The 23,958-nt window shown below is 53.1% G+C and overlaps 1 protein-coding gene and 1 long non-coding RNA gene across 3 annotated transcripts in view; one reads left to right on the forward strand and one right to left on the reverse strand.

Annotated features, from left to right (window-relative positions):
• The window catches only part of ADCY5 (adenylate cyclase 5), a 144,595-nt gene extending 133,076 nt beyond the window's left edge, over positions 1-11,519 (reverse strand). Inside the window, exon 1 of one of the 2 annotated variants that reach the window (XM_053663036.1) lies at positions 9,761-11,519. In XM_053663036.1, coding sequence (XP_053519011.1) covers positions 9,761-10,888 — 1,128 coding nt within the window. In that variant the 5' untranslated portion in view covers positions 10,889-11,519. The remainder of the gene's footprint in view (positions 1-9,760) is intronic. The other variant, XM_037132305.2, reaches the window with a different exon arrangement.
• A 7,230-nt stretch (positions 11,520-18,749) lies between these two features.
• LOC128627056 (uncharacterized) lies at positions 18,750-23,159 on the forward strand. The gene is made up of 3 exons (XR_008391127.1): positions 18,750-18,908; positions 21,396-21,603; positions 23,009-23,159. It is a non-coding gene; the product is annotated as an uncharacterized LOC128627056 (long non-coding RNA).
• The last annotated feature ends 799 nt before the right edge of the window (positions 23,160-23,958 follow it).

Genomic DNA, 23,958 nt, shown 5'->3' on the forward strand with positions numbered 1-23,958 from the left:
CAGTCTCACCACCAGAGCTAAGCTGGTGGTGTCACTTCTGACCCCTCTTCTGGGTCTCACCCATGAAACCACTCAGGGGCTCTTCGGAGGTAAACATCTGCTCCCAGGTGTCCCCTGAACACTTCAGCACTGCCTTCCCTCACAGCGTCACGGCAGGCTCAGGAAATGACAAATCATTTAATGCCCATCTGAGCCAGACGCCATGAGGGAAGAGAGACCATCACAAATGAGAAACCGCGCACTCCGAAAGCAAACCGAGACAACTTCTGGAGAACAGCTGTGCCTTCTACAGTCTCCGCAGGCACCGCCTGGAGGGCCCAGGGCCGGGCCCACTGTGAAGACTCAGATCTGGATTTGTATGGATAGTGGCTGCTCAGCAAACGAGCTGGCTGTGTGACCTAAAGGAGGTCGCTCGACCTCTCTGAACCTCTATCTCCTCCTCTCCAATACATGGGTCTGTAACTGTGAGCACCCTTGCATGCATTAACCTGTCTGGACACCCAACAACCGATCCTGCTGATCAGGAATCTATTACTGCCAGTTACAGAGAGGAAGCTGACCGAGAAAGGGTACGGCAACTCAGCCAGGACCTTGTAACCAGGATGCCCCACTGGGCCCCAAAGCCAGTGTCTGCTCCATCTGCACCCGATCCTCGGAGCTGCCATGAGAGGCCAATGAGATCACTCGTGCTAAAGCCCTCTGTCGGCTACAAAATGCTAATCAGTGTAAAAGCACTTGAATTCTTTGGCTGATATCTGGGCCACTATGTAGGGGATAGAAAGCCACACATTTTTAAGAAGCAGAAATTCCAAAAATCTATGCATATTTGTAGTTTCTAAAATTTCACATCATTTTGCCAGTCCAGCAACCACTCTACCAGGGGCAGATATGCTATCAAATGGGAGTGAGGGGCTGAGGCAGGACTCCAATTCAGAGTCCACCAAAGAGCTCCGCCTCTGCCACCTTTTTTGCTCCAGAAGGCGGCCTCTCCCCCGCCCCAGGGTTCAAGTCAAACCTGCATTAGAGTCCTGACTTCTCCACTCTTAATGTGGATTTCCCTAGAAACAGACCCTGAGATAAGGATTTGAAAAGAAGTGGTTTACCTGGGAGGTGAGCCCAGAACACACTAGAAAGGGCGTAGAGAAGAAAAGAAGAAGAAGAAAGCCACACAAAGTTTTCAAGTCTGTTTAGCCCTGGGGACAACCAGAGCCGAATCCTTCCGCGGGACTGGGAACCAATGTAAAACACATGTCTCAGAGTAATTCTCCCTCCACCCGCAGGGGCGAGGGAGCTGGGGTCCGCATCCGCCAGCACCCAGCAGCAGTCATTGGTTGAGAGCTGCTCTGGGCGTGGTAACTCCCCATTCCTTCTGACCTGGCCCGAGAGCAGACACAGGGGCTGGGGCCAGAGAAAGCCCTCGGGTGCTGGCAGCTGGAAGTCCGGCTGGCGAGAGTGGAAAGGCACATGTTCAGGGAATATGGGCAGTCACTGCACCATCTGCCGTGCTCACTAGCTGTGTGACCTTGCGGAAGGTATTTACCTGCTCTTACTCCAGTTTCTGCAGCCCTGAAATAGGGATAAAAATGTCTCTCTCATAGGGTTGATAGTAAGATTAAATGGGGTTATGTACGTAAGGGGTAAGCCCAGTGCCAGGCTTGCAGTGAAGATGTGATATAAACCCCTAAGAGAAACCGAAATTACATAAAGGAGGCATCTCCCTGGTCCTTTCCAGCCCCGTCATTTTATTTATAAAGGATTCTGGACCCAGATGGGGAATGAGACTTTAAAACAGGCAGCCAGTCACCGCAAGCTGGACAGTCTCCTTCCGGAGGAAAGAAAGCCCCCAAACGCCCCTGTCTCTGGGGAGGGGGCGGGGCGGGACTGACTGGGCCCCGAGAAACTCTGAGGCTCCTCCCAGCCCCTGCAGCACTGTCCTAAAGCGAGTTTGAACAAACACAGACGCCCCTGTTATGTGCCTTGAACAATTGGTTCTTCAGTGGAATATGTCTGGTATGGGCTTGGAAAATTTTAGTACCTACTCACACACTAATGAAAACTTTAAAGTCCTGTAGTAAAGAATTCTGTTTGACCGAGTATTTCCTGAACTTATTTGACACAGAACTGAATGAGTGTATGTGAAACACCCTCCAAAGCGCACTCACTGGGGGCGAACGGGAGAAAGGGGCTCCGGGAGCAGGGTGCAGTTGGAATCATCTTGGGACTCCGGTGGCCTAGCACCGTGCCTCGTACACAGTAGGCACCTAATAAATGGGGGCTGTCCGAATGAATGGAGAACAGGAGAAAGAATGACTTGAATAATGTTTTCCAAGTCTGTGAAGTGATCCAGTATCGGCAGCGCCAGGCAACGGCTCTCTCTTTCCAGGAAGGCATGTCTCTAAATGGCAGCAGGAGGGACTTGGGGAGCCCTGCGCAGAGTCTAGGATCACAATCCACCAAAATAGGCTTCCCAGCAGCCGCGTCCCCTCCTTCTGTGGAGGTGGTGTCTAGCACTCCCGCACAGCGAGAGTCTGTGTGCAGCCTTCCGCCCACCCTGCCACCCATTCAACACTTCATTCATTCAGACAAACAAACCCTCACGGAGCACCTACTGTGTGCCAGGGCACTGAGGCTGGCAGTAGGTCCCTTAGAATCCCTCCCAAAAGCTAACTGTGACTTCAGTGAGCTGTGCAATGAAGTCCAGGGAGCTCCTAAGGGGAGGGAAGACAGAACCACCTAAGTGTGAGGTCGGGAAGCCAAAGCCCAGAAGTCACAGCTCACAACCCTCCCGGAGAAAGCAGTAGTGGGTGTGGGAGGGTGGGATTTCACACTGACACATGAGCTTGGCCTAAAGAATAAAGCCACTACTGTCTCCCAGTGTTTGTTTGTCTACCCCCTTTTCTTGTGACTATATCTCATTGTTCCCAGAGAGCATCCCTGCCCCCACGTCCAAGCGCCTCCCCTCCCCACACTCACAGCTCCACTGTCCCCTTCCTTTCCTTCCTGCTCTGCCTCCCTCGGACCAGCTCCTAAGTCCCTACCTCCAGCCTCCCTCCTCCACCCCCAACCTCATTCTCCTCATTCCGGGCCATCCATTCCAGACCTGGATATCCTGAATGTTTTTCGTATTCACTTAACAGACAAATGAATGAGCCAGGACTCAAACTGAGGTCCATCTTTCTGCTGAACCCCCATCACTACCACCACCGGTGAGCCATGAATCGCCTTGCCTCAAACAGGAAGCAGGGCAGGGAATGGTTGGGAGGAGGCCGGAGAAGAGTGCGCCCAGGTCTGAGGCACCCCTCTCAGCCTGCTCCATCATAACCAGTTGTCTCTGGATCTGAATCCCTGCCTCAGCGCACCCCCAGCCACACCTGTACGTCTCCCGCTGAGGCTGCAGTGACTTTGCTCCCTCTGGACAGAAGCCGAGGTGGGCGCGACAGCACACTTCAGTGGACTTCCGGAGCTAGTCAGGCTGCCGCAAGACAACCACAGGAGGCCAGCGTTGGGTGCGGCCTGAGCCCCGTGATCCTGAACTTCAGAGGTGGTCATCAGGACCACCTGGGGAGCTTTGAAAACTAGATCCAAACTCCATAAAAAACAGATCCCTTCCTGGCCCTGCCCCACACCTTTGGAAGCACAACCATCCCCATCTTCAGTAACACACCTGGCAGACAGGCATCCAGTCTCCACGCAACCAGCTCCACTCACACAGCGGGCTACCCAGGGAGGCACCTGGTTGGACGGCTGCAACCCCAGAGCCTGCGAAGATATCTCCTACCTAGAGCTGAAATCTGCCAACTATTTCCACCTGTCACCCCCGACCCTGAGCGTGAGAACAACCAAAATACATCCGATCCCTTTCCTAATATCTGAGAACGGGGCCCCGACAACAATGCCCTGCCCATCTCTTCAGGTGTTCGTACCTTGCTACAGTCCGCTCTCCTCCCAGCTAATTATCCCCTTTCTTTCAATGTTCTCTCGGCAGTGGGATTTCCAGTCCCCTTGCCAAGTTCGTGACCCTCCTCTGAGTTCCTGCATCAAACATGGTGTTTCAGAGGGACTCAATCCTCCAGAGAACTAGATATGCCCATAAACCTAACCACGGCCCCATCAGTCTTTACCAGCAGCCGGCCCAGGGTGCAGATTCACACTGAGCTCACAGCCGCCATAACTCTATTTTGTTCACACCGTGGGGAAGAGAAATCTTCCCTGTCCTACATTTGGACATGGCCTTGAGAAAAGTGGAGGAATGGGGCTTTCCCATTGTTTTCATGAAGTTTTGTATCTGGGCAAGAAAATGAACGCTGGTCCCGCCCCCCATTAGCTAGCTACCCTGTTGTCGTCGGGTAAGCATAGGTGAAAGAAGGATATTCTAAAAGGGGCAGTGGGGGGACAGGAGGCGGAGCTCAGGCTAGCCTCCCTCTCGGCCTGGATCCTAATAGGCCACGGACCAATCGGTCTGCGGCCCGGGGGTTGGTTACCCCTGTGCTACAACACAACTTATGTAACTGTACCCAGAGGATCCACGGCCCGTATCGGAGCTCCTGGAGCAAAGTGTTTCCAATCCCAACACAGGCTCCTGCTCCTGGGAAGTGAACGGCCAACATCGGGACCCATCAGGAGATACTACAGCTCCCTCAGGTGCCAGCGGGCGGCCATGGACCTGCCGCTGCCCGGCCAAAGGCTGGTCCAGACAGTCACAGGGAGAAGGCTTCCACTCGAGGTGCCCCTCGCCCCCCACACCCACCCACCTCCCGCTCCACTCACACCCTGCTTCTGCTGCAGTGCACCCCCGACGGCGACTCCCCTGCCAGCTGTCTGCACCGGAAAGCTGCTGTCCAGGCCTGCGAGGCTGGTTTTTAAAGCTCTCCTGCGAGGCGACGCAGTTTCTGTGATGGGGGTAAGACATCATCTGTGTCCTCTCCACTCAGGAACACGACGAGCACACCGCTCAGTGTTCCACAGAACGCAGGCCGCGTGGTCTCGCTCCAGATCAAAACTTACACTGAATTATTAACAGTGAACATTCCCACGAACACAGCAGCTGATGGTCTGGCTCCTCACTGGGTCTCCGCCATTCCCAAAGTCCTCCCCACGGGAACAGGGGCGCGCTGGGGATCTAGAATATGAAGCCGTACTCAGCCCCCACCGCCAGCAGCTTCTGCTCGCCTCCACGCACCCCCTTCCCACCCATAGAGGAGACAGTACAATCAAAAACAATTAGCAAAGATAACTGGCAAACACAATTAGCCTGGAGGCAAGACCTGCAGACCCTCCTCAGACCCGAGCAGCGCCAGCGCCCCGCCCCGCCCCAGCCTGCCACGCTGGTGGCGCTCACAAAGGCCAGATTTCTCCCGTCCAGAAGGCAGAGAAAGGCAGGTGTTGGGGGAAGAAACCGGTGCAGGCGATTCCCAGTTCCCAGCGGTTGTGGTGGAAGTGTGTCCTCCTCCACACCACCCAGGCGGTCAGGGAGGCAGCGGCTGCCGGCAGCACATATGGGAAGCCACAGTGACCCACCAAACAGGCCTCTGTGCCAAGTTCCGGACCGAGGAGGCAGCTCTTCCGTGGGGCTCACTGGGCCGCTGAGCGGGTGTGTCACAGAAAGGGTTTGTGAAAGGGAAGGGTGGGACTCCTCCAGGTCAGTGGAGCTAACCACGCAGGTCTAGCCCCCAAGCTTCATTAGGGAAAGGAGAGTGTGTGCATCCAAGATACTTCCCTAAGAAGCCAGAGGTCAAGGTCAGAAGGGAGATCAAGGCCCAGAGTCAGAGAAGCGAATGGTCACAGGAAGCCAGCCACTAGCCAAGAATAAACAGGACAGAGCTGCAACGATGTCCTTTCAAAGTCAATACGAAGGCTTCCCCGGGCCTGGCTCCACCACCCAGGCCAGCCCGCAGGGCAGGCAGACACGCACACGCATGCACATACACACCGGAGCCACGCACTCGGTGGACGACACACACGTGCCCACAGCGTGCACACGGCGTTCACACACGTGCCCCCCCCCCCGCAGCCACAGCAGTGGGTCCCCACCCCCATCCATCCCTAGTCTCCTCGCTACAGACACTAACACGTGCTCACAGTCACAGAACATCACCCACACAGTGTCTGCGCCTGTCTGATATCTGGAACGACTGGTGACAGCTGTGGGTTCAGGCAGGCACAAGGACGAAATGCAGAAAACCACTGAGTTCCTCCAAAAGGGTCGGGCGGACAGGCTGGGTTGGGGGTGGACCCATCCCACACGGCAAAGACAACCTCTGATCCCTCTCCCAAGCTCACGGGACCCACACAGGGTCAGATCTTCTCCTCAAAAACCACATCAGGCAGGTTTAATGGGGCTGCAGAACAATAGCACCCCACACTGAACAGACCTCTCTACTTTTCGAAGAGCTCTTCCAACCATTATCACCTCCTAAAGTGACACTGGACAGCAGAAAACGCTCATCTCCTTGGCCAAAAGACCACCTGCCCTCACAAGGCCCAAAGATTTTTTTCTCCAAAATAATCGTTAATAGCTAAGCATATGTAATAGTTGTGTGACCGTGCTTGCTTGTGAGTGCATGCAGAGGTTTTATGTAGCAGAGTGGGATACAGTCAAACAAAAATGAGGTTGCCATGGCAACAGGCTCCGGCATCATCGCAGCCTATTAACACAAGTGAGGAATGTGTTTGGCAGATGCTCCAGTGTTATTTATGGTATGGGTGTAGCAGAGAGACTTGTAACACGCTAAGCAGGGGGAAAAAACAACCGCGTGATGCTCCTACTGTACCCCACAGAGGAGCCGACAGTGAGACGGGCACAGAGCAGAGGCTGAGAGGGTGCAGATGGAGCGAAAGAGAAGCAGAGCAGGCTGGCAGGGAGCGAAGAGGAGAGGTGGGCAGCGAGCAACAGGGGACTGGAGGGGGAGGGGAGAGAAAGGAAGTGAGAAAGGAAGAGCAGAGAGGGAGGCGGGGAGATACCAGGGGAAGAGCTAGAGCTGGAGCCAGAGATGTAGCAAGAGGAAGACGAAAGCATCATCCCTCAGACAGGACCGCCCCACCTTGCCTCTCCCCCTTTATCGAGTAAAAATCACCAGGAGGCAGCCGGTAAGAAACCAAATGTTTCTCCTCCTAACTGGAGTACAAAGCAGAGCTCCAAACATAAGAGGGGCTGGGAAGTGAAGTGCCCAGGTCAGAGGGGGCCAGCCTTGAAGGAGGAGAGGGGAAGAAATGCCAATAGTTTCCTGAGGGCCTACTACGTGCCCGTGACACTGTGGATGGGGCTTCCCAAAGCCCTGACATTAGAAAGCATGCACTGCTGTCCCACTTCCTTGGACCTGTGTCCTCATCCAAAAAAAAAAAAAGAACAAGGCATGTAACGTGGGCCATCCTCAAATGCCTGCCGCTCCGGGGTGACCCAAAGCAGATGTTAATGCTGGACTGTCCCACTTACATTCCCCAGCAGGGTTTACTCAAGATATACACATTTTATATCAGACATATTCAGAAAGGTAAATCGAATACAAAGAAAAAGTACGGTTTCCTCTGAAGCCAGAAAGAAACAATGTTTGCATTCCCTTGCAGTCGACCATTGCTAACGAGCTCTGATGTACTCAGCGGAGGTCTCGAGAAGTTAAATAGGAAACCACCCAAAAGTCTTCGCCCCAGCAGAGGTCCGAAGACCACGGTGAATAGAAGCAGCTGGGCGTGGGGACTGGCAGGGATGGGGAGAGGAGAAGAATCTGCCTGAGGAGCCCGAGGGGAAAGTCGGACACACACTGTTGCTGCAGCGGCGTTTCCGTGCTAAGATGGAGCCGAGCAGCCCGGGCTCAGCACTGCTTCCCTGGGACCTGACTCCACCCTCTCGAAACCCTACTCGCAGGATTGCGACAGCTATGATCAGACCCCGCACCCCAAGTTCGGTTTAGCAAATACCCTGAACGACCCTGGCAATCTCTCCTGCTCTGTGTGGATGACGTGCCCTTCCCCTGCAGAAAAGCTACACCCACCCAAGCCGGGAACAGCCCCCAAGACACAGCACCCATGTGACAGCGTGGGTCCTCAGGTCGAAACAGTTGAAGCCTTTAAAGCACTAATAGTAGTTAACTTTCTTTTTAACCACCACCTCTCAATTGGTTTCTCCTAAGTTTAAAACTGATCTCTAAAGTTTTTCTTCTGATCCCAGATCAGAAAAACTTAAACTTGACACTAACAACCCCACCTACGCCACTCTTTGAAATTCAGCCAAATTGGTAACAGTTATTAAATCCCTAACTACCCTTCATTGTGCTAGGCAAGAGAGAGTAAAGGAGAAACGCAATGCATGTAATTCAGCATTCCTCAGTCCACCGGGCTTATGCTATGTTAGATGGGGAGCAAAACCAATGGATCCCGGAGAACAGGAAGTGCCCCAGTCTGTGGCTCTGACTCTGTAGTTACCGTGCAGAAGAGGAAGAGACCGGTATGGCTGGAAAGGAAGAGGGCTACTTGCAGGGGGTGAGGCCTGAAGAGGAGGATGGTACTGCAAGGGGCTCACATAATTCTCTCATTCTTTAAAAAAGGAGGGGACCCCAAGAGGTTGCAGGTCCCCTCCTTCCAAGTCACAGGGCACTTTGGAGGTGCAGCTAGAGCCCAGAACCCTGAAGTGCATACTGGTGCTGTTCCCTGGGTAGGAGTTGGGGGCACAAGAGAGGCCCTCAAGAAAAAGGTCGTCCTCAACAGGATCACAGTCTGAGAAAGGCATTAGAGGTGGGGAGCAGGAGAGCAAGAACAATGGAATATAGTTAAATTCTACAGAGGCAAACTCCCTCAGAGGGCTGCAGTGGGGTCCATGGTCAAAAGACCACCCTGTGACAAGGCCCCACTTGATTCTCTCCCAGCTGGGCTATGTGCAAACCAGCGGGCTCAGCAGGGGTCGATGAAGGAGGTCCGTGGAGCCCCAGACAAGGGGACTGCCAAAGGGAGGTGTGCGTGTCGGAAGGGCTGGTCTCACCCTAAGAGGAGGACGGCACCCCTCTCCCGAAGCCCTTCAGTGGAGTCCGCTGTTAACAAAGTTCGACTTCCTCCTGGGCCCACCATTCTAGGATCGCCCCACCAGTCCCAGCAGGGATAAAAAGCCCCCACCACAAGCTAGAACTAGGAGCATCAACAGGAAGGGGTCAAGATGTCCAACAGCTTTCCGTGCAGGCAAGGAGGGGACTGCCACCACACGTGTCTCACAGGCTCCTTCCTACCTTTGTCGGTGGCAGCTTTTTAAGGTTGGGACACTTTTGTAACCTGTCAGTCCCAGCCACAGACAGCGGGCAGGGTTATCATTTCTCTTCCTTAAGACTGCGTCTGGGGTGCCCAGGGTCTCCTCTCCCCAGCCCATCACCCATCAGCCCATCTCCCTTAGCAAAGCAGCAGCGGCTCTGGGGAGGGAGAATCAGCTACAGGTTCCAGCTACTTTTGTCAGGGGCCTTTACATGTATACAAGGACAAAAGCACAAGAAGAGAAGGGGACTTCTCCACATCCTTCCTCATTCTTATCCCTACACTAAAGACCACGGTTTAGTGCATGTGTTCTGCAGGGCCGGGAACATTACATGTACTACAAAGGCACTCCTTTAGTAAGTGAAAATGCTGGGGCTGAGAGCGGGTTTAGAGGCTCAAAGACACCACACAGATGACACAGCCATGTCTCTCTCTCTGCCCTTTTCACCACTTTAAAAAGAGGGTGGGATGTCTGTCTGTGACCTTGCAGGCCCCTCAGTCCAGTCCCTGTGGCTAGGTGGGCCCCTACCTGCTTGAGCAGGAACTGGTCCTGGGCGTTGGTGTGCAGGGCTATCGCCAAGTGGAGGGCAGACAGGAGCACCCCGCTGAGTACCGCAGCCCGCATGCGCACGGGCAGCAGCGTGTAGATGGTGTAGATGAAGAACACCGTCCACCAGATACCTTCCGAGGCGCTGCGCGGCTGAGGCAGCAGCAGGCCCACCACCTGGACGGCCAGCACCACCGCAATGAGCGCATAGCAGGCCAGGCCCATGTGGTCCTGGTGGAAGGCGGCACGGTTGCAGAGCACCGCCATAACAAGGATCACGCCCACGGCGGCCGCCAGCACTGCCAGGTAGGGCAACTGGAGCGGTGGCCGCGCTGCGTGGAAGGCCAGCATGACGAGGCACACGAGCACCAGCACGGCCATCAGCATGGTGAGGCTGCTCTGGTTCAGACGGAAGAAGTAGCGCTGGTACAGCCGCTCAAGCTTGTCCGACGGGAACTTCTTAGAGCGGAAAATCTGCAGCAGCGCCAGGCAGCAGGCGCCCAGCGACAACACCGCGCCAGTGCCCGCGCCCGAGCCCGCCGAGCTGCCGCCATCTCCGGACGCCTCGTCGCCATCGATGGCGCCGGCCTCCAGCTCGTCGGCCGCGCGGCCCTTGCCTCGCCGCTCCTCCAGGCCCAGCTCCACCGAGCGGGGGCGCACTTCAGTCCCGCCGGCCGCGGCCGCCGAGGCCTCGGAGCCGCCGCCGCCGCCCGCAGGGGGCGCCCGGGTGCTGCCCCCGCCGGCCGCGCCCCGCCGCTGCCTGCGACTGCCGCGGCCGCAGTCGTCGCCGCCGCGCTCCTGCCAGGCAGACTTCGATCGGAAGCTGAAGCCGAAGCCCCCGGCCAGGGGATCGTCGCCACTCAGCGGAGGATCGTCGTCGTCGTCGCTGCGCCAGCGGCTGGCCAGGCGCTGCTGCTGCTGCGGGGTCACCGCCCCCCCAGGTTTCTTCGTGGAGCCGCGGGCCGAACCCCCAGGGGCGTGGGGGTACCCATTGGCGCGGGAATCGGCGGCTCCCCACGCCGAGCGGTGTTCTGAGCTTCCCCGGGACGCCGGCGCCGCCGCTGTCTGCGCCGCGTAGCCCGGGGGGCTCACGCTTTTGGAGCCGGACATCCCCCTCTCGGCCTCGTCCTCTTCTTCCTCCTCCCCCGGGGGCCGGGCCGGGGGTCTCCAAGGGGAGGGCGGACGGCCGAGCAGGGGGACCAGGCTAGGGTCACACGTCGGTGGCGGCCCGGGGCCCTGCGCAGCAGCGGGGCATCTTGGCACCCCCGTCCTGAGAGGGGAAGGAGGGCGAGGTGGGAGGTAGGTACAGCCCCGAGGTGAGAAGTGACTGAGAGTCCGCGTCAGGAGTCCCAGGTCCGAGATGGAATTGGCTTCCAGCTGTGGCAGCAGAGACTGGTCGAGCTGCTGCGCCGAGCGCAGAGGGACGTCCGGTCTCCTGGCTCGCGTCGAGCTCGACAAGGACCAGAGTTGCGGACGAGACGGGACGGAGAGACGTCCTTGCAGGCGGCGCCTCCCCGGGACTGCCAATGCCCGGACGCGGCGCTAGCAGGTTATACCTCGGCAGAGCCCAGCGGCACCAGCGGCTCGGCAGTGGCTGGAGAGGCTAGGCAGGGGTCCCGGCGTGGATACCTAGCGGGTGCCCTTTCCTTGCAGCGGACTGGGAGCGACTGGGAGGTGCGAGCGCCAGCCAGCATTATTTTCTTACGAGGGGTGGGGAGGTGGGATGAAGGGTGGAGAGGACGGGGGAGGGGGCGGCAGGCGGAGCAACAGCTCCCGAGCCCTGGGGGGAGGGTCCTGGAGCACGGGGGGGAGGGGGGGCGTCGGCCGCATCCCCCACCTCCCGCGGCGAGAGAGGGAGCGCGCCCCAGCGAAAGCCTAGCCAAGCCTTCAGGGCGTCCGCGCAGGGGGCGGGGGCGAGGACTGGCTCCTGCGGCGCGGCCCTTCCTTTCTCTTCTCCCTCTTCCCCCAAATCGGAGCGGGGCTGGCCCGGACCCGCCGGCCCAGGCGGACTGTCGCGCCGACTCGGAAAGCTCCAGGCTCCTCGCAGCCGGCTGCGGCCCACCGCGGCCGGGTGCAGAAGGACTAGGCAGAGGGCGGAATCCGGTGCAGCGTCGCCGCCGTCCTGCCCCAACGCAGGCGGGTTTCTGCCGGGGAGCCCGGCATCCAGAGATCGAGGGCCGGGACTCAGAGGTAGCGGGCTGGCGGCGGCCCGCCCAGGAGCCGCTGCGCCCCGGGGGCGCTCCGGGGGCGCCCGCGGGAGCCTGGCGCAGGGCGCGCCATGCACGCCTCGGGCCCTGAGCCGCTCCGGCCGCTCTCGCCGCTCCTCCCAGCTCGCCTGCTTGCCGCCGCCGCCGCCGCCGCCGCGGGAGCGCCCTCCGCATCCCCTCCTCCCGCCGCCTCCCCGCCCCCCGCGCCGCTCCGGACTCGGCTCACAGCGACTTGCGGTCGCCTCCGCCCCTGGCCCCGCCGCTGCCCCCGCCACGGCGTCCCGGGAGCATCCTCAGGCCGGGCTCCGGGGGCTGCAGGGGGCCCATATCCTCTACCTCACCTAAAATTTTCGTCGCGCCCCCTCCCTTCCTGGCTCCTGGAGCTGCGTCCAACCCGCGGTTCTAGGCCAGACCTGGGCAACGTTTGGTCCTTCCCTCCCCGCCCCCAACCCCGCCGCTTGGATTTTTTGTACCCCCAGTTCTATCTCCCCTCTTTTGTATCCCCCTTTAATCGCCCCCCTTTCAACCCAACTTCAGCCCCAACACTGCACCCCCCTTCTCTGGCCCGGCTCGATTGGCCACTTCCTGAGCTGTCAGACTTGAGCCTGGCGCTCTTATTGGGCGATTCTCTGGCCTGGTGGCTGTGCTAAAGGAGGGCGCACAGGGCGGGGTGGGGGTGGGGGGGCCGGGGCAGCGACCGCCGCAGGGAGCCGGAGACCACAGCCCGGGAGAGGCTGGAGGGGCCCAAGAGCCGGCCCCAGAAATGGACGGGGGAGATGGGGAGACCGAAGGTCTCTGAGGAGCAGAAAGACAATGACGGAAAAGATGGAGATGCAGTGGGTGAGGCCGCTGTAGCCGGGGCGGGGCGGACGGGACGGCTTTGGTGGGTAGTTACGGAGAGGGAGACCCACAGACAGCACTAGGAACACTTGGCATTTATGTAGGGCGCTCTGCCAGTTTATGCTTTTGGTTTGTCTCATTTGCTTCCCTTCAATAACCCTGGGATGTGACCAGGGACGGGCCCCCGTGATTATTCCCAGTTTATAGATAAGGAAACTGAGGCTCCAAGAGCTTAATGAACTTTCCGCGGTCACACAGGTCTACTAACTTGCAACGGAAGGATCTTTTGTCAGCACCAGATTGCCTCCGCTACACAGTAGGATGTTATCGGGAAGGATTCGTACCAGAGCGAAGTGGAACCTCCGCTAGAGCGGGGACCCAGAGCGAACAGAAAACCACCCGATACTCCTGCACGGCGCCAGCGACGGAGAGGCAGGAGTGGAAGGGACTTTACTGCGGTCAAAGAGGACCTAAGCCTGTGGAGTGACACACCTATCCGACTCCCTTTGGCCCTAAGCTGTCCTGGTGGAAGTTCTGGCGGTCTAAGTGCTGAAAACGTAAGCGGACCACACCTCTACCGGTGGGGAGAGAAACAACCTTCACTTTACTCCTCTTCATCCTCCAGTTCTCTGCAGAGCTTCTGACAAGGAGCCTAGAGGGTTGAGTGAGCTTCCCTATCTCTCTCTGCTGCTCACCTTTTTGCAGATTGGAAAAGAAACCTTTCCAGAGTTATAAATTGGGAGGAGAAAAATTCCAAGAGATCTGAATAAACTAACCCTTGGGGAATCCAGCCTTTTAATCCATGATTAGCTAAGTCATAAAAAGCACCATGAATCTAGTCAACAAACATTTACAGAGGACCTCCTGCGTGCTAGGTTCGGCAGGGATAGATGGCCCAACTCTGGCTACAGTTGGGGGATACCAGCTGGCCACTAACTCAGTTCAGAGCACAATTCAGTCAGTGTTCAGTAGAGGTTCAAATAAAGCATTTCAGGGGTTCAGAGAGAAGAGGCATTAATTCCCACTGTGAGGGCCAAAAAAGACTGGAGGTCAAACTTGGGGTGAGCAACGAAGAACAAATAAGAAAAAAGGGAAGACGGACTAATATTTATCAAGCAACTACTGTGTGTCTAAATATTTTATTGTCAAGTAACCATTTTGAGGAAGATGTTATTCTCCTCACTCTGAAGATGAGAAAACAGAATTAGAGAATCAAAAACTTTGCCCAAGGCTCATGGTTGGCAGCCTGCCTCCCGAACTCCCCCAGGTAGCAGTGCAGCAGATATGCTGGGGGAGGGGCGCTCGGACAGGCAGCTGCAGGGACTGATGCATCAAGGTGCCCGGGCCCCACCCTTGAACCTTCTCCATCCCTGTGCCCTCTGTAGGTCATTCCTTTTCATTTTACTCAATTTTTTAAATAACTATTATGTTTTATCAAAAACCATGTGTGATTAAATGTGGGAAAAGTAAAAAAAGAAAAGCATTCAAAATCATACCATGGAGAAAAACTATCAACATCTTAATTTTTTTCCTTAGACAAAAAGTGGGATGTTACTCTACTAGTAGTTTTAGAATCTGCTTTTTTCTACTTAACAGAAATTGTTAAGTAGAATTGTATATTTTTTCGTGTCAATAAACATTCATCTACAATATTCACTTTATTGTCTGAACAGAATTCCATTGCAAGAATATAGTATCATTTATTTAACCAATCCCCTACTGTTATTTTTCACTATTTTTACTGGTATTTTTCACTATCAAAACAGTTTATCAAAAGTTTCCACTCTTTTACTGTTCTGAACAATGAGCATTTTTGTAGATAAATCTTCACACGCATCTTTAATTATATCCTTAGGAGAAATTCCTAAGAATTGCTGGGTCAAAGGCTAAACAAATTTTTCTCCTCTAACTTATTTCTAAACTCTGAACCTTCCATCCCTGCCTCCCTTCCCAGTTCTAAGCTTCCCCCCACCCCCATCCACTGGAGAGCGCTCCACGGATGCCCTTTGATACCCACCAGATCCCCAGATTCCGTTTTTCTCAAACTATGGTCATCTACGACAAGCTTGCCCCTCCCTGTGTTCTCCCCACTGAGGGAGTTGCCACTCTGGAAACTCCCCTACATTACAGTGGCGATCCCCCCTCCCCTCCTGTCCTTGCCCCTGTTTTTTCACCTCTGTCCCTTCTACATTCTCGGGCTATTACCCTGATCCTACTCCTCCCCTCCTTGCCTGGACAGTTGACCAACTCTCCCTCCTCTTCCCTCCTCCACTTTTTTCCGATCGGATCATCAGTGTCACACACTCTAGTGAAAACTGTCCCCAAACACCCTCTTTCTACGTGCCAGCTTCCACTGCTCACCATTTCTCCAAGTCGTCAGACCCACCCTGAACTGCACTTTGCACCTTGGCAGAGATTACCCTCTCCTCCCACCACCACCACCCCACACACAAACACGCGCACACACACGCACACACACGGGCGCACGCGAACACAGGCCACATCTATAGCACCTCTCTGAGCCCTCTGTAATGTTCTTCCCCTCTCTGAGCCCTCTGTAATGTGCTTCCCCTCCTCCGCCCCTCCCCCTCAGCTCCCAGCACACCTTGCTTTTTATCTCTATTCCAGTGCTTGTCACATTCATTATTTTGACTGGTTTTCAGAACTGTCTCAACAGTCAGAGCTCCTTGAGGGCAGAGTTAATGTCTTAGTCATTCTTGTGCCATTGCTTAGCCTGGTGCCTGGCACATAGGAGGTACCTGGTAGTTGTTTGCTGGGTAAACAATAGGTGCATATGGGGAATAGTGAGCGGAAGGAGTCTGAGGCATGTGAGGGAGAGGGGGGGCCTGCAAGGTGGGTGGAGGAGAAAGGTGGGTTGGGCTCTTGAATGCTGTGTAGAAGCAGGTGCACTTCAGTCTGAAGGCAGTGAAGAGCCCCTGGATTTGGGGACAGGAGTGTTGTGGCCCATTACATTTTAGGAAGCAAACTCCGGCAACGATGTAACTAGATTGGAAAAGCAAGACCCAAAAGGTAGGGGACCAGTCAGCAAGCTACTGCAGAGCAGGTGTAGGTAGAACCCAAAGTGACACTGGTGACGAGAGTGGTGCCATTGGGTGGAGGAGACCTGTGGCGGGCGGGGCAGGAAACCCAGGACCGCCCTGTAGAGGAGAGGAGTCCTCAAGGTCAGAAGAAAACCAAGAAAGAGTTGGCGGCCACAGGAACAAAAGGCAGGGGTGGAGGAGACCGACTCCAGGATGTGTGTGCGCCTGCCTGGCTGCTGTCATCGGGTGGGGGCTGACCCAGGGACCCCCGCAGGCTGCCCTGTGGAAGGGGGGCTCTCTGTTCGCAGAGGCCAGATGGTTGCACACCCCCCCCCCCAGGACACAACTGGCCTTTTTTTTTTTTTGAGATCTGCAGATACCCTTAACTTTTCCAGCCATCTTCCGCTTGTGCCTTGGCTACTTTTAGGACTTCATTCTTTATTCACTCTCCAGACTTCTTTTCGGAAGAATATTTCTATTTTTGAAATCAGCATAGTACTATTTTAGAATATTTAGAAATATTTGTAGAAGTGGGTATCAGTAATACTCCCCTACTTAAAAATACCTTCCCCACATTGCTTAAAATTTCACCCTGAGATAGTCATGCTTTGCAATGACACTCATTCCCTAAAAATGGTTGTGGAAAATCAGACAGAAGGAAGACTGATGGCTCCCTGGGTCTGGGGAGGGGGAGGAATGGAGGTGATGTCTAAATGGGCCCAGGATTTCTTTTGGGGGTCAGGAAAATGTTCCAAAATTAAATTATAATGGTGATTGCACATCTCAATAAATGCAGTAAAAACCACTGAGTCTCACTGAATACTGGGTGAACGTTACGGTATGTACATTATATTTCAATAAACTGGTTGAAAAATGAATATGGATACCCCCCGGAGATCGAAAGACTTATGCTAGGCCTTGCTGGTCATTATCAAATCTATGTGAAATAGTTTGATCAACAGGCTTCTCCCACTGACATCCAACCAAGGTCGGGGGCACTAAGAGCTCTGATGGATGCTTCCTGTTTAGGAGGAGGGGTGTGTAAGGGAGCAGAGGAAGAAAACGCTTGGCACCACCGCCCATTTCCCAGGGCAAATGGGGCCAGAAAAGGGCACCAGTGGCCTGGAGCAGAAGAGGGAGGAAATGAAAGCCAGTTAAGACCTGAGGATCAAAAATGAACTTTGCCCAGCGCCTAGGACAGCCCAGCCCCGTAGTGAGTTATTCGCCAAGAATTAAGAATTAAGGAACTCTAAGAAGCCTAGGCTCTCTGGAGGGTGAAAGAATCTCAGAGAACAACCCAGTCCCCAAAGTGTGCTAACCTACCCTGAACATTTGCATTTTGAGATGAAGACCCATGCTTCAAACTAGATGATTTACCTTTCCCAGGACAAAACTAACTGAACTGTTATCCTCAGGTCAGAGGGTAGCCAACAGCATGGAGCGCTGAGTGTCCCGGGGGTGGGTCCTCCGTGGAGGCTTGGGGCCCAGTGTGTTAGCCATTGGGTGCAGGCAGCCAGGTCCCTGGGAGCGATCCCCCACTGCACCTCCAGCCCTTCATCCACCAGGAGCTCTGCAGAGAAGCCGAGGCCAGCAGCCCTCTTACTCTTTACCTCGGGCTTCCTTGGCTTGGAAATCAAGGATGCTAAGAAGTTTGCAGGCGGCCACAGGGAACCTGGCCCTAGGTTTTTTCAGACCCTATGCTCACCACCAGACACCCCTGGGCCTCAGAGAGCAGGAAATACAGTATTCAAAGAGCTCCGATGGTAGCTGCTGTGCAAGTGGCTGATAATAGCTGGATCTGCCACTCTCCCTGGTGCTGACATTTGCATTTTAATGGAGGCGGTTAATGCCGTCAGCAAAAGGAGTGACTAATCTGTTCTTTGGATTGCTGCTGGAGGTGAATGGGAGACCCTTCTCCGCCCAGCGCCTCTGAACGCCCGCTGGTCCCAACACAGATGGCAGCTGCTGGGCAGGCTGGACTCCAAGGCCCACACTCCTTGCTTGGTCTTTGTTTCTGTTCTTGATCTTGCTTTCTTTCTTCTACTTACTCCTGAGCCTTTTTTCTTCAGAAGAGTCTGGGAACATCTCCATGAGTCATCTACTCTTTCAGCACACATAAACTATTGATTACCATTTCAAGTACAAAACTATGCTGGGCACAGTTGAGTAGGGGAAGCCCCCCCAAAAATTCGAGCAAGATGCTGCCCCCAAGCAGTGAGAGGTGAGGAACCCACTGAAGGAGCAGGAGATGGCAGGGCTGGGCCTCACAGCCTCCGCCTACCGCCTCCGCAGCGCTCCGAACGAGAGGCTGTGAGCCAATGGGAGGAAACGATCCCTATACACCAGGGGATAGAGAAAGGCTTCTGGGAGGGCTGAGAGGAACCCTAATGTACACATGGGGGTTAGATAGACAGAGACTGCGTGACCCCCCTGACATGGGGGTCAGGACATTCCTCTAGCCACAAAAGACCGTGCATCGTATGATTCTATTTATGTTAAATGTCCAAAAGACACAGATCTGTAGGACAAAAACTGATCGGTGGTTGTCTAGAGCTGAGAGACGGGTTGGGGTGGGCAATAACTGCTGACGCGTTCACCGGGGTGGGGAAAGCCATTCTAGGGTTGCAGTGCGTCCCCACGACTCTGAAACTGTACTGGAAACTGTTGAGTTAGACACGTTAAATGGACAAACTTTGCAGAATGTAAGTTATATCTTAATGAAGCTGTTGAAAAATGGGGGAAATGTGAGGTCCAAAAAGACATTCCTTCGGTAATCCTGCTTTACAGCTACAGAAGGGATACCCTAGTTTTAAATTCCTAGTCTTTTACCGTATGATGACTCATGTTTTAAAAAAGATCCTTATCATTTATTTTTAGAGAGAGGGGCAGGGAGGGAAGAAGAGAGAGAGAGAAACGTCAATATGAGAGAGAAGCATCGATCAGTTGCTTCTCCTGTGCTCCCGCATCAGGGACGGAACCTGTAAGTCAGGAATTGAACCAGCAACCTTCCGCTCTGCAGTGACACCCGACCGGCTGAGCCACGTGAGTCAGGGCTGATGGCCTATTTTTAAGTTGAAAAATTTTCAAGTACCCAACGTGGTGTATATGTACCTTTAGTTAGAAAAAAATGGTAACAAAGCTAAAGTGTGCTGATTTATTTAAATGAATTAATACATTAATAATTCCAGTAATAAGTACACATGTTAGAAAAATGGTTCTGTATTTGTGGAGGGAGCCTGCTTATTAGGCCTGCAGACAGGACTGAGTGGCCTTGTAAGCAAGACCTCCTTGGTTCTTTGAGGTCCTCAGCCCACAGGTTTAGAGTCCCACCCCAGTGTGTTTGCTGCAGCTTCTCCACCAGGTGCACACTGATGGGTGGGGACCACCCCATGATGTTTCTTCCTCTTCAGCCTCTTCCTGCTCGGCCCAAACGGAGCCCTTTCTCCCCCAAACCGACGGGCTTTGCCCACAGCACATCCAGCACAGAAGATGGCCAGAGCCGTGCGGGTTGGCAGGCACTTGTCTCCAGCAAATGTAATTAAATGCAGCAGCAAGTTAAGTGCCTATTAATTTTTCATTAGAGAAAGTCAAAGGTAGCCTTCTTGGAAGACAACATCATTGAACTTCAACTTTGGTAGTTCAAGCCAGGCTTTCCCCAAGCACGTATTTACATGCTTGGCTTTATTGCGCACTGGAGAGGGGCGGAGACCAGCACTGCTACACTTTTCAGGGGTCATTTTATCCCTCCCCGGGTCAAATTACCCCAGCGGCCACCTGCACGTGCAATTGACTGTGTTTACAGACTGGATACAACAGGCTGATGTCTCCCCGAACTGTGTTTACATACCATTTTTTATGGTATGAATCCTATTTCAGATGCCTTTGGGGAGAGCTTATTGTTTGAAGCTCTCTATGGTGAATCCTTTTGTACAGAAGCCCGGACAGTGTAGCTCAGTGAGTTGGGCATCATCATTCTGCAAACAGAAAGTTGCCTGTTTGATTCCCCGTCAGGGCACGTGCCTGGGTTGCGGGCCAGGCCCCCGGTTGGGGACACGGGAGAGGCAACCAATGGATGTTTCTCTCGCACACCTATGCTTCTCTCCGTCTTTCTCCCTCCCTTCCTCTCCCTCTAAAAAAAATGAATAAAGAAAATCTTTTTTAAAAGAATAAAGAAAACACAGTGCTCACTCCCTAAGTGTCAGTTTTATAAGCCTGGGGGGCAATGTGGTAAGGTAAGAAGCTAGGAGTTGGGGGCTGAAGGTGCCCATTTGCCCCTAAGAGCTGTATCCCTGTTGGTAGGCTGGACCACCTGCACCGTCATCGGTCATCAGTTACCTCACCCCTGCCCTTTCCCCCTGTGCCTTCTTACGGACACGTCCCACCTGGTGGAAGAGCATTTCCATCCAGCACAAGGAAGGCCGAGGGGAAGAGTGCTGGGCTGGCAGTCAGTCAGATGCCTGCAGGCTCCAGGCCAGCTCTCCCACTTTCCAGCTAAGTGAGGTGGAGCAAGTGACCCCACCCTGAACTGCAGTCCCCGGCGAGGATAACAGTGTCCTCCTACCCCACTTAAGGACTTGCCATGAGAACGTAGACAGTGTTGTGAGATTCCTTTCAAATTGTTTACCCTTGCATGAGATGGAAGTCATTCTTGATAATAGCGAATTAACAAATTAGCTCTTAAGAAATGCAGCCGTTCATTTAAGAGGTTAGCGTGGAACGGGAAACATCACCGGGTGTCAGGCTCCTGCATGTGTTTATAGATGACTGTGATAAATACGGCTGTGTCTGTGCGGGTGTGCACCAGCTCCCCTTGTTGGCTGGGAGTTCGCTCTTTCCTCTCTGCCCTGTTCAAAGCAGGGTCCCCAGGGCCATGCAGATACAATCTCTGTTCCCAGAGACCTTCTCTCTCTCAGGGTTCTGAGGGGCCCTCCTGCAGGCGCGGTGGTGATGAGAGTGGTCTGTGAGGAGTGGAGTGGTGCCGAGTGTGGTTTTCTTTTCAGTGGCCACTCTGTTTGCCTTGGAGTGGTCTTAGTCAGTCTCTGTGTCGCTGACTTTGACTCTGTGACCAGGGGGTGGCAAGCCGAGCCCTGCGAGATATCCTGCCGGGGCTGGCTGACCTTCCCCAAGTTGGGATAATCTCTCTCCCTGGCAACAGGCAGAGGCACCAAGGGACAGTGACAGATTGTGAAATCCTTGGGTTGGGCTTTCTAGAATTACTTAAAAAGAGAAAATAGTAACAATACCTTTCATTTGTATAGTGCTTTTACACAGAGAGAAAGCAGCCTTTTAAAACTGTTCAAGGAGAAGGCAGCTTCGGAGTCGTGTGGTAGGGAGCCAATCAGGTGCGTAAGAAATGCGTTGTCTTATTCTTGTCCACACAACCACATTAATAGTGTTAGGAGAAATCTCTTTTTCTCACCACAGATGAGAATGCAGAGGAAGAAAGAAGTAGAGTGATTGATCAATATCATCCAGCATTAGGGGCAAAATTTGACCCAAACTTGACTATTTTTTTTTGTCAACCCCAAGTTGAGCAGAGAGGATGAAGAAGTTGAATGATCAAAGGGTTTGCTGTGTTCGCCTGAGATTCTGGCACGTGGACACCTCAGACACAGAGTCCGAGGCGGACTCTGTACGTGGTCCTCTGGGGCAAAGGAACGTGCCCCTGGTAATAGGCCGGAAACCAGTGAAGGAGTGAAGGAGCGGGGCATGAAAAAAATCATCACTCTTTTTCAAGGTACTTACCTCAGATGAACTCTTGGGGTTTTTAAGCAAGGAGGGACCAGACTCAACATCTGAGGGTGGATGGAGCTGCCTTTGGTAGAGTTTTAGTAGTGTTTGCAGATTTAAAGGAGGCAGCAAACTCTGGCCAGCAGGCCAAATGTGGCCACTGTCTGTTGTTTTTTTTTATAAATAAAGTTTTATTGAAACACAGCCACACTCATTTATTTATTGTCTGCACCTGCTTTTGCCCTACATGACAGAATTGAGTAGTTATGACAGAGACTGGATGGCTCACAAAGCCTTAGTCTTTACTATTCGATCCTTTCGAGAAAGTTTGCCGACCCCTGCCTTATACTACACACAAAAATTAACTCAAAATTTATCATAAACCTAAATGTGAAACCTGAAATGATAAGAAGATATAACACCACGGGTACAGTTCATTATTTTTCAATTATTTTAACATATTTTTAATAAATTGGATTTCATCAAAATGAAGAACTCTTCAAAAGGCACTGTTAAATGAATGAAAATACAGGTCACAGCCTGGAAGAAACTATTCGCAAATGATACATCTGGTAAAGGATGTGTATGCAGCATCTGAAAGAACTCTAAACTCAATCATTAGAAAAAAACAATAAAAATGAGCAATAGATTCAAAAAGACACACCACCAATAATGGGCAAAAATATATAGATAACCCATAAGATATGAAAAGATGTTCAGCATCATTAGTCATCAGGAAAGAGCAAATTAAAATCATGGGATCCCGCTGCAAACCTACTAGAACGGCTACAATGAAGGAGTGGCCACCCCGAGTGTGGGACGGGACACGGAGCACAGGACACGGAGCACCTGGAGCTCAGCCACGGCTGCTGGGGAGGGAAGGGGGTGCGACCACAGGGAAACAGCCAGGCTGTTTCTTAAAAGGTTCAGCGTACACACGCCATATAATCCATCTATTTCACTCCTAGCTATTTACCCGAGAAAAATGAAAGCTTATAACCATACGTCCACATGAAGACCTGTGTACTAATATTTATTGCATAACTAGAAATGACCCAAATGGTCATCAACAAGTGAATACATAAAGAAAATTGGTATATCCGTATAATGGAATACTACTTAGAAATTAAAAGGGATGAATTACTGATACATCCAACAATATGAATGAATCTCAAATGCCTATGATAATTATCCTGACTGGAAGAAGCCAGACAAAAGGGAGTATACACTGTATGATCCCATTTCTTAAAAGCTGTGGCAAATACAAATGAATCACTAGTGAAAGAAAGCAGACCTGTGGGTGCCGGGAATGGCAGTGAGGCAAGGAAGAGCAGGAGGGGTGGATTGCAAAGGGACACAAGGACACTTGTTGTTAATGGACGCTCATTGTCTTGATTGTGATGGTTTCACAGGTTGTGTGAATATCAAAATAGCAAACTGGCCTTGGATGGTGTGGCTCAATGGATCGAGCACCAACCTGTGAACAAGGGAGTCACCAGTTCAATTCCTGGTCAAGGCACATGCCTGGGTTGCAGACCAGGTCCCCGATGTGGGGGTGTGTGAGAGGCGACCACACATTGATGTTTCTCTCTCCCTCTTCCGCCCTCCTTTCTCCTCTCTCTAAAAATAAATGAATAAAATCTTTAAAAAATAATAAACTGTACATTTTAAATATATGCTGTTTATTGTCTGTCAATATACATAGCTATATTGACAATAAAGCCATTTAAAAATGTTTTTAACTTTTCCTATTATAGTTGACATATAACATTATATTAGTCTCAGGTGTACAGTGTAGTGATTAGACAGTGTATGTGACTTAGGAAGTGACCAACCTGATAAATCTAGTGCTCATCTGACACTCTACTGAAGCTATTTTTTTAAAAAGAAGGAAAAAAACTGAGGTTCTTTCTCTCCTGAAACACTCTGTGTAGGAGAAGGCAGCCAACCCACCCCCCAGGCTGTGTATTCCTTATTTATGCCCCCGTACAAATCCCACCACAGCGATTCAGCTCCGCCGCCACTCTGTCCTTCATCATAGGTGACAACAGGTGATAACTGTTTTGCCAGTGTGTGGTACGGACTTCCACAGTTCTGTCGCCTAGTGATAACAGGGCCACTGTTGTCTTCAAACCCAGCTGGCTCAGACGTCCAATCCCAGACTCGCATTTCCCGGACAGTCTGCGGCTCGCCACCATCCTGGCATTAGTCACTCTATTGGTGAGGGTTGTTGATTACAGAGAACAGAATCTAGTTGAAGCAGAAAGGAATGTAATAAAAGACACTGGAGACAAGCTCAGGGAGGAAGGTCTCGACCATTTATTTCTTCATGTGGAAGTTATTCAAGTGTCTGGGCAGTGAT

The sequence above is a fragment of the Artibeus jamaicensis genome, unplaced genomic scaffold (genome assembly GCF_021234435.1).
Source record: "Artibeus jamaicensis isolate MK-2021 breed Jamaican fruit bat unplaced genomic scaffold, CSHL_Jam_final contig_3126, whole genome shotgun sequence".
Lineage (NCBI taxonomy): Eukaryota > Metazoa > Chordata > Mammalia > Chiroptera > Phyllostomidae > Artibeus > Artibeus jamaicensis.